General features: G+C 43.3%; 1 protein-coding gene across 2 annotated transcripts in view; it reads right to left on the bottom strand.

Annotated features, from left to right (window-relative positions):
• The window catches only part of exoc6b (exocyst complex component 6B), a 99,637-nt gene that overhangs the window by 29,220 nt on the left and 53,529 nt on the right, over positions 1-16,888 (bottom strand). Inside the window, exons 17-20 of one of the 2 annotated variants that reach the window (XM_056300071.1) lie at positions 16,130-16,264; positions 15,660-15,842; positions 10,398-10,427; positions 1,432-1,573 (exon numbers count right to left, since the gene is read on the bottom strand). In XM_056300071.1, the coding sequence (XP_056156046.1) occupies positions 1,432-1,573; positions 10,398-10,427; positions 15,660-15,842; positions 16,130-16,264 (490 nt within the window). The remainder of the gene's footprint in view (positions 1-1,431; positions 1,574-10,397; positions 10,428-15,659; positions 15,843-16,129; positions 16,265-16,888) is intronic. The other variant, XM_056300072.1, reaches the window with a different exon arrangement.

Raw genomic sequence — 16,888 nt, 5'->3', positions numbered from 1 at the left:
CTTCGGTTGCAGGATGGGTTGTTCCATAGCGCCCCCTGTGGCGTCAATGCCAGCATTGTGACCAGATAACCACCTTGGCAAGGGCCTTTATCTTGCATTCTGACAAATCAATATCATTTTTAACACTAGAACGACCGGGATTTCACCCCTACCTAAAACGACCATGGGCGGTCAAAATGACCGCCGGCTTTTAAACTCTATGTTCTGTCAAGAGAAATACCCAGTTGAGATATGATGCATTATCCGAACCGCTTATCCTGCTCTCAGGGCCGCGGGGGATGCTGGAGCCTATCCCAGCAGTCACTGGGTGGCAGGCGGGGAGACACCCTGGACAGGCCGCCAACAACCATAATACTATTTTTAAACAATTTAAACTTCAAAGAGATATGGTCCAACTTCAACAGCAAAATTGAAAAAGTGAAAAATAGTACCTGAAAAACGAAAGAGAAAAAACACATGTTGCTAATCTAACAAACGTAACAAGGCCTACAAAACGTGAAATGTAAAAAAAGAAATGAAAATAAATATTGAAACAGTCAAAAACAACGACTGGAACTTAAAAACTACTAGAACGACCATGGGCGGTCAAAATGACAGCCCACTGTTTTTTAAACTCTATATTCTGTCAAGATGAATACCCAGTTGAGATATTAATGCATTGCATATGTTAGTAGGTCTGTTAAGAAAAGACTGATACCAAAATTAAAATTTTCACAATTTTAACACTATTTTTCAAACAATTTAAAATGGCTGCTGTCCAACGCCTGTAAATACTGCAACATGTCGATGGTAGTCATGGTGCGTCTGTAACGGCGTCTGTAGCCAGACACGTTGGCAATAATCAAAAATCATGTTTAGACTATTACTCTGCACTGGAGAGCACTAGTGTGTTTCTAGGACAGAGCAACGAACTTCACGAAGGAAACGATGCGACCCACACACGTCATCAACACTGACATGACGCACACAATCACGTGCAAATTACGAGCCGTCAAAATAACGGCTCGTGGTCATTTTAGGTCGATCTTATCATAACGTTTTTGTGCAATTGATCTTAAACTCATATATGCAATTTTAGGAAATTCAGGGAGCAGCAGGTCTGTATCTTTTTTCTTTTTTTTTTTGCAAAGTTATCAAACTTTGAAAATCCAAAAGCGTCAACATGACGGCCTTGGTCGTTCTGGTGTTAAATGATAAATAATTTCAACGTTACCAAAACACTTCTTCTGTTTCATGATGACATAGCTCATGGAGAAAAAGAAAGGGGGGGGGGCGGACTGAAGAGGGGCCGAGATGATGAGAGATTAAATGGAGGAAAACAGCGGCATGAAGTACGGCGAGGGAAAATGGCTGAAATAACAAACCAAACAAAAACAAAACACAAAACTGGAAGGTAAAACAGTGTGTGTCTGTACTTGTGCGTGCACTCACTCTCACACTCCCTGATGTCGGCGTTGAGCTGGTGCAGAGCCCCGATGGAGATCTGCCTGACCTCTGGGTCCAACAGCAGCTGCAGCAGTGACGTGGAGATGTGTTTACAGGCAGACATGCACGCCGTCTGAGCTACCTTACCCTGCAGAGCGACACAGAGACACACACAGAGACACACACAGAGACACACACACACACACACACACACACACACACACACACACACACACACAGAGACAAAGAGACAGACAGACAGACACACAGAGACACATGCAAAGAGAGTGAGATAATGTTTGAAAGATTGCAATCTGTTTATACGCAAACATACACAGACCGGGATCTCTTACCCTGCAGAGAGACAGAGAGATAGACAGAGATAAAAGTAACACACTGTTTGAAAATCAGTACACAACACAACTACACTGTTTGAATAGCCTGATGTATTTTTGATTTCTTTTAACCTTTCCCATCTGTAACTCTTTTCCTGCCTCTTTCACCCCCCCCCCCCCCAAACTCACACTCATTTCCACTCCCCCTCCATCTCCCCACCACACCCACACACACACGCACATATATATCCATCACTTCCACAATTATTATAAACCGAATATCACCTGGGCTGGGGTCGTCCAAAGTTATGCCATTTATCTACGCACGCACACACGCACGCACGCACGCACGCACGCACGCACACACACACACATACACACACTGAGTGTTAATGGAGTTCCATAGTTGAGTTACAGTCAGAATGATGAAGTGGGATAAGAGGAATTTAATGCAGTGGATTAGGAAGTACATGACAACGCATTAATACAGAAACCACAGCAAGAGTGTATGTGCGTGTGCGTGTGTGTGTGTGTGTGTGTGTGCGTGTGTGTGTGTGTTGTAGAAGCATCTGAAGCAAAACGTCATTGTAAATGTGTGCAGCTCCATGTATGCAGGTATGAGTCCATATAGTTGTGGGTCATTATAGCCTGTGTGTGTGCGTGTGTGTGTGTGATCTAGTGACTTGTCGTGGCCTCCATCTTGACCTCGGTGTCTGCATTCCAAGAGAATGAGGGGAGTGAGAGAGCCGGCGATGGAAAAAGAAGGGAGAGAGAGAGGACAGAATGAAAGGAGTGGGTTGGAGGAAAAAGAGAGTGAAAGTAAAGAAGGAAGAGAGAAAGAAATGGAGAGAAAAAAGAGAAGGAGAGGAGTATGTTCTATCGCACAATGTAATTAACTAAATCAGTCCTGACATGACTGATGGGTTAATAAGCAAGGAGCTTACTCACACGTACACAAATGCACACATGTACACAAACCTTAAAGTGATTTATCAATAAACACCAGCCCTTCCGTTTTAACTCTGCATATTTAATTACCTTCATTCATCACAGATACACACACACGCACACACACAAACCCTCGGCAACATACCGTACATTGATGATACAAACCATTCAAACACAAAAGCAATATATACATGCAGACAAAAGGCCACACAGAATCACAAACACAATCACCTTGACACACTAACTCTGATAAACACACACACACACACACACACACACACAAAGACTAGCACAAAAATACACTCTCAAAACAGAGCAATCAGGGTAAACCACCTTATTATCCGTTATTAGTGAACACACACACACACACACACACACACACACACACACACACACACACACACACACACACACACACACACACACACACACACACACATTAAAGTGTTTTAACAATAAACAGCAGTCCTTCCGTTCCGAGTCTGCATATTTAATTACCTTCATTAATCTCTCTCTCTCTCAAACGCACCAACACACGTAGAGACATTCAAGTGATTATAATCATGGTCAGAAGCATTGTGTATTTGTAGTGGTGTGATTTGTGCATTTATCATCCTGCTCTGCCTTGTGTGTTCACTGGCTTTGAAGTAAACTTGCTGTTTCGCATACACTACTAGACAACAGCGACAAATCTACAGATCTGACCTTTTGTGGTAGAGCTATGCTGAGCGTTGTGCTTTTAGTGTCAGTGTGGTTGTTTATTGTGTATCTCTGAGCAGTAGCATATAAGCCACATATAACTATCTACTATAATCATGTACTGTCCATATGGCTGTCATCCTCTGTGTGTGTGTGTGTGTGTGTGCTTTGTTGTTCCATGTATGCAGAGTAAATCAAAGGATCTCAGGACACCCAAATTAAACTGAATTCAAACCATATCTGTGATTCCTTCTATCAATGAAAGAATCACAGATATCACAGAAAACGAGAGAGAACATGCCAAGTATCAGGAATCAGGAACACTGTCATTTCACTTCATGTACTTGCGTACATGATATGAAACGAAATACCATTTCCCCCAGCCCGCAGCAGTGCGACACAAAGACAAAAACACATATCCAAAAACTACAAGAACACATATATCCAAACTAGAACACATATATCCAAACTAAGAACACATATACCCAAACTGAGAACACGTATATCCAAACTAGAACACATAAAGCCAAACTAAGAACACTTAAATCCAAACTAGAACATATATATCCAAACTAAGAACACACATATCCAAACTAGAACACATATATACAAACTAAGAACACATATATCCAAACTAGAACACATATATCCAAACTACAACATATATATATCCAAATTAAGAACACTTAAATCCAAACAAGAACACACATATCCAAACTAAGATCACATATCAAAACTAGAACACATATACCCAAACTAGAGCACATATATCCAAACTAAGAACACATATCCAAACTAGAACACATATATCCAAACTAAGAACACATATATCCAAACTAGAACATATATATCCAAACTAAGAACACATATATCCAAACTAAGAACACATACACTCACTGGCCACTTTATTAGGTACACCTTGCTAGTTCCGGGTTGGACCCCCTTTTGCCTTCAGAACTGCCTTAATCCTTCGTGGCATAGATTCAACAAGGTACTGGAAACATTCCTCAGAGAGTTTGGTCCATATTGTCATGATAGCATCACGCAGTTGCTGCAGATTTGTCGGCTGCACATCCATGATGCGACTCTCCCGGTCCACCACACCCCAAAGGTGCTCTATTGGATTGAGATCTGGTGACTGTGGAGGCCATTTGAGTACAGTGAACTCATTGTCATGTTCAAGAAACCAGTCTGAGATGATTCGAGCTTTATGACATGGCGCGTTATCCTGCTGGAAGTAGCCATCAGAAGATGGGAACACTGTGGTCATAAAGGGATGGACATGGTCAGCAACAATACTCAGGTAGGCTGTGGCGTTGACACGATGCTCAATTGGTACTAAGGGGCCCAAAGTGTGCCAAGAAAATATCCCCCACACCATTACACCACCACCACCAGCCTGAAGCGTTGATACAAGGCAGGATGGATCCATGCTTTCATGTTGTTGACGCCAAATTCTGACCCTACCATCCGAATGTCGCAGCAGAAATTGAGACTCATCAGACCAGGCAACGTTTTTCCAATCTTCTATTGTCCAATTTTGATGAGCCTGTGCGAATTGTAGCCTCAGTTTCCTGTTCCTAGCTGACGGAAGTGGCACCCGGTGTGGTCTTCTGCTGCTGTAGCCCATCTGCCTCAAGGTTCGACGTGTTGTGCGTTCAGAGATGCTCTTCTGCATACCTCGGTTGTAATGAGTGGTTCTTTGAGTTACTGTTGCCTTTCTATCAGCTCGAACCAGTCTGGCCATTCTCCTCTGACCTCTGGCATCAACAAGGCATTTTTGCCCACAGAACTGCCGCTCACTGGATATTTTCTCTTTTTCGGACCATTCTCTGTAAACCCTAGAGATGGTTGTGCGTGAAAATCCCAGTAGATCAGCAGTTTCTGAAATACTCAGACCAGCCCGTCTGGCACCAACAACCATGCCACGTTCAAAGTCACTTAAATCACCTTTCTTCCCCATTCTGATGCTCGGTTTAAACTGCAGCAGATCGACTTGACCATGTCTACATGCCTAAATGCATTGAGTTGCTGCCATGTGATTGGCTGATTAGAAATTTGCATTAATGAGCAGCTGGACAGGTGTGCCTAATAAAGTGGCCGGTGAGTGTATATCCAAACTAAGAACACACATATTCAAACTAGAACACATATATCCACACTAGAACACATATATCCAAACTAAGAACACATATATCCAAACTAGAAAACATGTATCCAAACTAGAACACATATATCCACACTAGAACACATATATCCAAACTAAGAACACATATATCCAAACTAGAAAACATGTATCCAAACTAGAACACATATATCCAAACTAAGAACACATGAATCCAAACTAGAACACATATCCAAACATGAACACATATATCCAAACTAAGAACACATATATCCAAACTAAGAGCAAACATATTCCAACTAGAACACATATATCCACACTAGAACACATATATCCAAACTAGAACACATACATATCCAAACTAAGAACACATGAATCCAAACTAGAACACATATATCCAAACTAAGCAACAAAAAAAAAAAAATCACTGTCCAAGAGAACGAATACCAGCCAGGATGACTGTCGGAACTAAAAACTGTTGGAAGTAAATGTGATTAACTGTATTTGGTCATGAATAAGTTAGAATGTTGGAATCCTTGGGCCTATTTAACTAATTTTATAGCTCCAACTATCGTTTCCCAAGTGAATACTGGAAGTCAGTTTTGTAGCCCAGATCCTTCCTTTGTTCCCCTAACTCCTTAAGAATCAACATTTTGGAGATGAATGCAGGAGTATGACTACAGAAAGGCAGGACTTTGAATTACTAGTATTATCAGCACATCTGTAAACCTGAAACCTGCAAACACCTGTTAATATGCCAATAATCATTCTTAATTTCAAACTGGTCACTGTAAAGAAACTTATTCCAGGCATAGTGGAGACACATGATCTTTCAACCAAAAATTTGCAAAGCGAATCCCTATCCTTTGGTGGCATTTTTTATCTTTGTTCTCCAGATTACACCTCTGTTTTTTGGCTCTGCAACTATCCAATTTCCCCTCTGATACAAAATGTAATTTATCTCAACCTCTGCAAGCCTGACAGCAGCAGAAGGATTCCATTGAGGACGTAGACAGATACTCTTTAGAGGTGAACTGAGCTCTACCTCAGGAAAAGTCTACACCACAGTTCACTCAAAAGGCAGGCTCACCTCAAAGGGAAATCAAATTACACACTCTCTCACTCTCACACACACACACACACACACTTGCATGCAGGCAGGCACACACAAACAGAGGAGGGTATGCACCCAGACATGCGCACACAGTCCACACATGGAAGCACATATGTTGGAGAAACACACGCCTTCCACTGGCCGGATATCCTCAAATACGATCTTGGCCCCCTGACCCCTAAACATGCAGAAACACGCGTGCATGCACACATGCACACACACACCAAATAACCCTAGGGGTTAATTACCAAAGGGTGAGATTGAGCGTGAAATGGGCTAATTCTATTTACATGTCCTGAGCTTGGGCTGACTAGACACACGTGCATGCACGCCCACACACCCACAAACATAAGGACAGACACATAGTTAATCACACATGTATGTACAGGCACGCACGCGCGCACACCTGCACGCACGCACGCACGCACACACGCACACACACAGGTGGGTCTACATTACAGAAGTGGTGTTGTCTAAGAGTTCAGCACAGACAACTGGGAACTATTAGCCTGGGGCAGAACGGAGGGAGGAGAAGGAGAGAGGGATGGAAGAATGGACAGGAGAGAAAAGGAAAGGAGGCACAGAATGAAAGAGAGGAGGTAGAAGGGCAAAGAGGATGAGACGAAGGGAGCAGGTGAGAGAAGAAGGGAAAAAATGAGTAAAGGGGATAGTAAAGGAGTATGTGGAATTCAAATCCCCCTCTTCAATCCACTCTTTCCTCCTACACCCCCATCTTTTCTATCCTCCATCTGTACATCCTGATGGCTCCATCTGTCTCTCTTCACTCCCTCCTCCTGATAGTTCACCATCCTTACTTTTCTCTCTCACCCTCTTTTTCCCCCGTTTCTACGGCACCTCGAACGTCCTCGTCTCCTACTCTGCCCATTTTTCTCCTTCCTGTTAACCAGAGATGTTAATCACACAGCCCATTAAAAGCTACTCATCCCTTACTGCTGAACAAAGGGATGGAAGGAATGAGAACTAGAGAGAGAGAGAGTGAGAGAGTTACCAGGGTGTAGTGGGGGAACAGATATGGGAGATATGTTGGGAAATAGAAGACAGACAGAAAATAGAAAAAGGAGAGGGGAAACCGAGTGGTGGATGGAAGAGAGAGAATTGTGAGTGAACGCAGCAGAGGACAAAGGGGACCTGGAAGTAACGGAAGACCACAAAAAGACAGGGCATTCACTTAAAGAGCGAGTGAGAAGGGCAAAAACAGGAGAGGAGAAGAGCTGCAGGAAGCAAGAGTCGATAATTTACAAGAAAAGAGAGAAGCAGGGAAATTAAGATGGAAACGGGAGGAGGGGAGTGATAGATGAGGTAGACGGTTGATAATGACAGTAAACTTTGCAATTAACCAAATACCTCTCTCTCTCTCACAAACACCCACACCCACATACTAAGACACTTGGCAGAAGCTGACATACTTAAAACAACTTAAGCTCTCCATGAGAAGAACTTGGTGTAACAACAACAGATAAATGCCTCAGTGCTCAAACAGCGTCAGACAAAAATACACTCAGGCATGCAGTTTTCATCCAACACACACGGAGACTACGCACGTGTGCAGAGGAAAGGATGCATAAATACACAGACAAATTTTTGCATTACCATTCCACTGCTTTTGTCGGTATGTCAGTTTAATTTGTACAGCCGAATATTCATTTATGACATTTTTCCGTCTGTTGGACAATTTTGTGTGTGTGTGTGTGTGTGTGTGTGTGTGTGTGTGTAAGAGAGAGCGGAGAGAGTGAGTGTGTGTGTGTGAGTGTGCGTGTGTGTGTATGAGAGAGAGAGAGACAGAGAGAGAGAGATAGAAAGGGGGGAGTGAGTGTGTGTGTGTGTGTGTGAGAGTGTGTGTGAGTGAGAGAGTGTGTGTGTGAGAGAGAGAGAAAGAGAGAGAATGTGTGCGAGAAAGAGTGTGTGTGTGAGAGAGAGTGTGTGAGAGAAAGAGTGTGTGTGTGAGAGAAAGAGAGAGCGTGTGAGAGAGAGAAAGAGAGAGAGAAAGAGTGTGTGTGTGAGAGAGAGTGTGTGAGAGAAAGAGTGTGTGTGTGAGAGAGAGCGTGTGAGAGAGAGAAAGAGAGAGAGAAAGAGAGTGTGTGTGAGAAAGAGAGAAACAGGGATGGAGGGAGTGTGTGTGTGTGAGAGAGACAGAGTGTGTACGTGAAAGAGTGTGTGTATGAGAGAAAGAGTGTGCATGTGAAAGTGTGTGTGTGTGTGAGAGTGAGAGAGAGAGAGAGTGAAATACTGACAATTTCATTGTATAAACAAGGATATATTTTGGTGTGTGTGTGTGTTTGTGTGTCTGTGTGTGTGTTCCAAACACACTGGTACATGACCACTTTCCTACGGGCCAATTCACTAAGCTCTGGCAGCACCACGTTATTTACAAATGCTGTGAAAATATGAGTTTGGCTGCTCCGGGAGGTAAATATGCACCAGATATTCATATAAATATCATGGTTTAACATTTTTTACATGGGATATTTCCACTTTTGAGGCCGTCTTTTGTTTTTGTTCGGGCCAACTATAATCAAGACTTTGCAGTTAAAATAATCATTTCAAACAAATTTTGGTCAATGTCGGCTGACAAATTAGTTACAGCAACCAGAACCCCTTTACAATGCAAGAGGTCTTTCAGTGGAACGAGGTGAAAAAGTTCCTAAATATTTCTGTTCGACTGCCCAAGAATGACTTGTTAAGAACAATGCCGTTCCAGTGAGCAGCAGTTTGTTTCATTCCTTGGGCAAAGCCATAGATTTCAAACAGATAAAATGGAAGTCAATAACATCCTAGTTGAAGTACAGGAAATCGAACCTTCTAAAAGTCCTTTTTAACTGTGTGAATGCAGGTTTAAGGCTGGGTTTTCTAGAAATATCTGCAGTGCCACAATCCATTTTGTTAATGGCTTCCAATAAATGTAACGTGTACCACCTGCTGGACGCTTTTACCCAGAGTACCCTGCTGGAAGAGTGGATCCCTAACCTTTACCGATGCTCGCGTCACCTTCTATACATGCAGCGACACGGGACAACTTGCAATCATCGTTTCAGCAAACCCTGGTCAAGTTAGTTACACAACACAACACAACAAACCGTTAATCGACGCTCCACCGTATCATGACAAATTGACAATTTCTGGTAAGAGATAAGCAATGCACTTGATATGCTAATAAATCTAAATAAACTCTTCATCCCTAAGAGCAATAAAATAGAGAAGTATTTGGTCTCTTCAGTTGACTGTCATGGAGGAGACCTGGATGCTGTCAGCTGATGACATGGACGACTACTAAGTTGTCCTTTTTTTTTTTCTTCCAGCTGTTAGAAACAAACATTTTCAAACTTTAACTAAACTCTCTTTAGTTTCAACATGCGGGGGATAATGTCCTTCCAGGCATAGCAAAAAACCTTTCCATGGGGCTAGTGTTCCTGACCAGGGCATAAAAATTGACATTTTGTCTGATGGTGGATTCCCAACTTTATTGCCTACTGTTGCTAGCAGCTGGGTGGCCTGGCCGTGCAACCGACTGCCCTGTGACCGGATGTTTGATCCTCAACAACAACCAATTTGTCCGTCATCAGCCAGGTGGTGTGCTGAAGTGTCTTTGAGCGTGACAAAGAGCACATCGTTTCGCCTCTCACATGCTGGTTGGTCAGTTCTCACAAGGTCAAAGTTGAAGTGTTAATGAGGTCAATCTTGGGCAGGGGTGGGGAAGGGTGGGGTTGGCGTTACAGCACAGGTTTTTACTCACCGGTAAAGTAGCATGCTCTACGGGCATCCCCTACAGTAAGAGATAGCAAACCAGTAAAGTTAAACCAAGTGAAAAATGACAGAAAAAAAAAAAAACTGGGTTGGCAGCTTCCCTTAGTTGTTCATCACTGTGCAACTGTTACGATATTGTTGATATGCTAACACTTCTGAGATGATTCTCAGCTTATTAGTCTCACAAGTTCAGCACTCTTTAAAACATAGAAGTGACAGCATGTACTGTTAAAAACCATAAAACATCCAAACAGATAGGAGGCTATACTATAAAACAATCATAGATTGATTCAAGACCTTACCCTCCCCCTTTTTCTCCACAATTGTACCCATCCAATTACTCCACTCTTCTGAGCCGTCCTGGTCACTACTCCACCCCCTCTGCCAATCCAGGGAGGGCTGCAGACTACCACATGCTTCCTCCGATATATGTGGAGTTGCCAGCTGCTTCTTTCCACTTGACAGTGAGGAGTTTCACCAGGGGCACGTAACGCCCCCCCCCCCCCGAACAGGCGCCCTGATCGACCAGAGGAGGCGCTAGAGCAGCGACCAGGACACATAACCACATCCGGCTTCCCACCCGCAGACACGGCCAATTGTGTCTGTAGGGACGCCTGACCAAGCCGGTGGTAAAACAGGGATTCGAACCGGAGATCCCTGTGTTGGTAGGCAACGGAATAGACCGCTATGCTACCCGGACGCCTGCCAAGACTTTAAATTCTAACGAATATCTGTATTCTTGGTGGAATCGTTGGAATCTGAGAAGAGGTCTGACCCTTTTTTACCTTTAATCCCTTATCAAGACTTCCCAGATCTGTTATTTAAACATATTTAAAGGTGCTATGTGTAATATTTTGGCTTTCCCTTGGGAGTAATATGACAAGTAAATAGCAGTAGCGGAGATGGTCATATCCCGGCATAGCAGCAACGTAACCTCACTCTGTAAAACCTCTTTGTATAGTCACTAGTCTCAAGCAAGGCTTACATTCCTGACTAACCTGCTGTTTGAACCACATCATTCAATGTCAGTGCAGTGAATCACAAACACTTTATTTTTGTCTCTATAGTATATGTATAGTATATGAATACTTATTACCCAAGAACTCCGGTGAGCAGAAATTCGACAAAATATGAGAATAATTATGAAGAGGAAACCACATGTTTGGAGGTTAATTTACATTAGTGGACAACCACGAAAATCAACATAAAACACACAGACACACACACATACGAATGGACACGGGAGTTGAAAACACAAATAGGCACAGTATTCAAATCATCAAAAACCTGAAGAGCACAAAACCCGCTGGTAAAAATTCAAGCACAACATGACAGACAGGGCAGTTGACTAACTTAACTATGAACTACACCACTGGCCAAACTCCTTGGGTCCCTTTAAAGTAAACTACAGTCAGCATCAATAGTGAGGTGATCAAGAAAAGTAGATGAAAACAGCATTCATTGGGAGAAGGGGTCTAGCCAAAAAAGCCAGATGAAAGAGAGAGGTCAAGGATCATAGGGGGTCCCCTCCCACCGCCTCCCTCTCACCATTAGGAACATTCTTGCTCATATTTGCATGTGTGCATGTTTGGTGTGTATGCATGTGGTTCTTCAAAAAGAAGAGTAGCTGGGGGCGTCTGGGTAGCATAGCGGTCTATTCCGTTGCCTACCAACACGTTAGAATCCCCGTGTCACCTCTGGCTTGGTCGGGCGTCCCTACAGACAGAATTGGCCGTGTCTGCGGGTGGGAAGCTGGATGTGGGTATGTGTCCTGATCGCTGCACTAGCGCCTCCTCTGGTTGGTCGGGGCACCTGTTCGGATGGGAGGGGGAACTGGGGAGAATAGCGTGATCCCCTTGCGAAACTCCTCACTGTCAGGTGAAAAGAAGTGGCTGGCAACTCCACATGTATCGGAGGAACCATGTGGTAGTCTGCAGCCCTCCCCGAATCGACAGAGGGGGTGGACCAGCGACCGGGATGGCTCAGAGAGCAGGGTAATTAGCCAGGTACAATTGGGGAGAAAATGGGGGAAGATTTTTTAAAAAAAAATGCGGTGTAGCTGGACACAAACATGGGAGCATGGCCAGTATGCACATGATTCTCGAACAAGTTAACAAACGAGCTTCCTCCTCACACAGAAGTATACACACAACTTGCATCAGCATAGTTAGATTGATGCTGTGTCACCGTGAGCCTTAACACCGAACAGCCCCAGTAGGTCAACACTTGATCTGGCACTAAATCTACTTTGGCCGAACCTGATAGTTTTTCTCTGACTATTGACAATTCTGTAGTTCCTCCATCGCCTCAGGTTAAGAGTCTGGGTGTCATCCTGAACAGCACATTATCTTTTGAAGCTCACATCAACAGTATTACTCGGTCTGCATACTTCCATCTTCGCAATATTAATCGTCTTCGCCCGTCACTTACACCTAAAAGCACAGCCATACTCACTCACACCCTGGTTACATCCCGTATTGACTACTCTAATTCTATCCCCTTTGGGCTTCCCCTCAAGCGTCTTCATAAACTTCAATTGGTCCAGAATTCAGCTGCCCGTATCATTACCAGAACTCCTTCCATAGAGCATATCACTCCTGTTCTTCAGCAACTCCATTGGCTCCCTGTTAAATACCGTATTGACTTCAAGATCCTGCTCCTCACCTGTAAGGCCCTTAATAACCTTGCTCCTTTGTATCTTTCCGGACTCCTTCATATCCACACGCCCTCCCGCACGCTCAGATCCTCTTCTGCTCTCCAACTCACTACACCGTCGGCCTGCTTGACTACCATGGGGACTAGAGCCTTAAGTCATTCTACCCCCCGTCTATGGAACTCTCTCCCACAAGACATTCACAATATTGACTCTTTCAACCTTCAAATTCCATCTCAAAACATACCTTTTCAAACTGGCATTTTCAGTCTGATCCATGCTTCATTGAATTTTGTGCAGATGATGATTTTATACTTATCTGTTGTGTTAACTTTTTATTGTCTACCCTGCATTGTTTTTATTTTATGCTCTCTGATACAGTGCTGCTTGTTTTATAACTGTGTTCTGTAAGGTGTCCTTGAGTGCTCTGAAAGGTGCCCACAAATAAAAATGTATTATTATTATTATCTATCCATGCATGTATACATGTGTGCATGTATGTGTGTGTATGGGTGTGTGCCTGCTGCCAGTTGTGTAACATCTAATGTTGATTTTTCTAAGTCATAAAATGTGAAACAATCATTTGTTTTTGAATTCTTGGTCTCCCTCCAGTATCTGTTCTCAGCCTAAATTTTCCCCTGCTTCATCCGCCTCCTCGGAGTCTGTTGGAGCCGCCTCAGAATATCCATCCCTGAGTATCTAGTTTCTGTTCAAATAGATTCCTACCAAATCCCCTTTAAATTGCATTATCTATTGTTTTTACCAAAGTTATCTATTTATAATTTACAACAGGAGCCGTTCTAGAATCATTATTATTATTAGCAGTCGTACTAGATAAACATGGCAGGGACTGAACATTGGCCAGGGGATGGAGAGAGATGCAGCAGTTTAGCTGGTGAATGAGGCTCACCTGCACCCTGAGCTCTCACCTATAAGTCTCACCTGTGTCTTTACCAGCCAGTGTGGCAGAGGAAAGACACAGAGACACACATGGAAACCTGGACAGGCTATGACTGCAATTTCACTGCTTGAGATGTCATTTAAAAGATGATTAAGTTGAGCACCACAACCGGTGGAGAACTGGTTTACTTTGGTGCTGAGTGCATGCAAAATACAACCAGATACAGTCTATCCCACTCGTCCTTAAAATCTACCCTACCTGATTATATTCTCTTAAGGTCTTTTCTACTACATGCCGAACTGAACTTATTCCAGAGGGTCACACCACCTAGTAATACAGATCCATAACATCTGATCTACTTAGGAGGCCCCAGCAAAGTGTGTGTATCAGGGGTCATGTCCAGGGGTAAGAGGCTGTGAGAAAGGCTACTTACCAAGAATTGAAAACACTTAGCTCAATCACTGTGTGTATTGGTCTCATCGCCTTATGACAGCCCAAGACCAACAAGCTAAGCAAGTGTGTGTGTGTGTGTGTGTCTGTCAATGTGTATTTGAACAGCATGTTGCAGAAATGCATGGTATTTATGTGTGCCGATGTGCATATGAGGATGGCAGGGGACCATATTTGATTATCAGTGAGTGACTGGAGCAATATTACCACCCAACGTTAGAAAGTCAGCTCATCAGTAATGGTGAAATATTTCACTTCACCAAAAACCGCATGCAAGAGATTTAAAGATTAAAAACTGCAATAAAATGATTACATTCTTAAAGTCATCAAGGCTTATACATCTATTAGTAGCCATGACCCCAAAATCTTTCAATACCACTTCTACCATGTTCACAGAGCCTTTCATCCTCTGGAAAATTCGAGCAGTGTACTGCGAGTGTCAGTGTGTTATTTGTCTCCACCGTAATTACCTCGGGACTGCGTAATCGACAACCTGACGCCAGTGTATAAATCCTGGGCTGCTGCCCTAACTAGCTAACATTTAAATGACCCCAGCAACCCCAGTGTTAATGATCTAGCCCTGTAATGAGCCCTATGTTAATGAGCAGAGGATAACAAACAAAAGCAGATTGTCACAGCCTGTGACAAGCTTTGCTAATAAACACGTACAGCGGAAAGTAGAGTCCTTATGTAAGACAGACCGACACACATAAAGAACATTCATATATACATATATAATCTGTGCATGCAAATAACACATACCCAAACTGTAAAAATATGCACCAATGCATGAATGCAGAACACACAGAAATAGCAATAAGTTATTGGCACACAAAAAGTGGCTACGTCTAAACAGACGATACAAACAGCCACACCAAAAACACAAACAGTCCTGTGCAAAGGCACTGTAGTCAAAAATCATTCTCTTAATAACTTCGAAGGTTGTTGTCCATGTTTCTTATGTACACTGTGGACAAACACACAGTTTGTGTGTGTGTGTTTATGTGTTTGCATGTGTGTTACCATGGACGTGTGTATGTGAAGCAGCTTTGTAGGATAATCAAGTGCTTGCCCAGCAGTGGATCTATAAATTTTTAACAGCTGAGAAAATGATTTTTTTCTTCATTGCTATTTGTTTGACAGTTGTTATTTTTCATTGCAGCCATTTTAATATGCAAATAACTTGCAAATTTCTATCTAAAGGTATATTTGTGTGCAGATGTGTGTGTGTGTGTGTGTGTACTGACAGGCAGGTTGGTGAATACACTGAAGGTGCTCTTCAGGAAAGCGATCAGGTCAGTCAGGTAGTCACTTGGAGTCCCACCTCCCTGCCCCGGGGTCGTCCAATCGTAATCAGCCAGCTGCAGGAACTGGTCGATTTTGGTGTTCAGATTAGTGTAGATCTCTGCCTCTGCTGCATGGCGAGCATCCTGGGTGGGAACGGTATATGGATATTGCATTATGCTGTGATGCGTGACGGGGCAATACACTACCAAACCCTCCTTGAGGTGAAAAAGGTATTTTATACAACAGCAATCAACAGTTATCAACTATTAAGATCACTGACTACTTGATCAGGGATCTGGTAACCACAAGAAATTGCATGTTGTCCAATTAATATTTCCTGTGAGAGTCAAATCAGAGAAGTTAGTGGAGAGAGAGAATGAGAGAGAGAGAGAGGGAGCGAGAGAGAGAGAGTGTGAACATTTCTGTGCACCTTGAAAGTAGAAGTCCCATACAACTTAGTAGCATTGACCGTGTCAGGGGGGACGTTGGTGATGTTTGATATAAACTCCTCTAGGTAGTGGCAGGCCTGCTCCAGATGGGTGGTGTTGATGATCACCTGCACCAACTGCAACCCGGGAGAGAGAAAACACACATATTAGTAAAAGGATGCTTCAGGGCATCTAAAGGAATATGTGTTGTCAACATTCCTTCTCTAGAAGGTGATGGTGTACTCTTTGGTACAGAAATTTAAATCAAATACACACAATTTGATGCGAACCCTTACATTTTTATGTGATACCATTTGATTGCAATGTAATTTTTTTTTTTTTTAAAGAAACTTGGGAATCTCAGATTGACTCCTGCTCCCTCCATCCATCCATCCATCTATTATCCAAGCCACTTATCCTAATCAGGGTCGCAGGGATGCTGGAGCCTATCCCAGCAGTCACTGGGCGGCAGGCAGAGAGACAGCCTGGACAGGCCACCAGTCTATCACAGGGCTGACATATTCACATTCACACCTAGGGACAATTTAGTACGGCCGATTCACCTGACCTACTTGTCTTTGGACTGTGGGAGGAAACCGGAGCACCTGAAGGAAACTCACACAGACACGGGGGAGAACATATAAACTCCACACAGAGGACGATCTGGGATGACCCCCAAGGTTGGACAACCCCGGGGTTCGAACCCAGAACCTTCTTGCTGTGAGGCAGCACGATGGCACAGTGGTTAGCGCGCTCGCCTC

The sequence above is a fragment of the Lampris incognitus genome, chromosome 20, assembly GCF_029633865.1.
Source record: "Lampris incognitus isolate fLamInc1 chromosome 20, fLamInc1.hap2, whole genome shotgun sequence".
Lineage (NCBI taxonomy): Eukaryota > Metazoa > Chordata > Actinopteri > Lampriformes > Lampridae > Lampris > Lampris incognitus.
The sequence above is the reverse complement of the archived record's forward strand: the minus strand, read 5'-3'. Positions and strand labels throughout refer to the sequence as shown.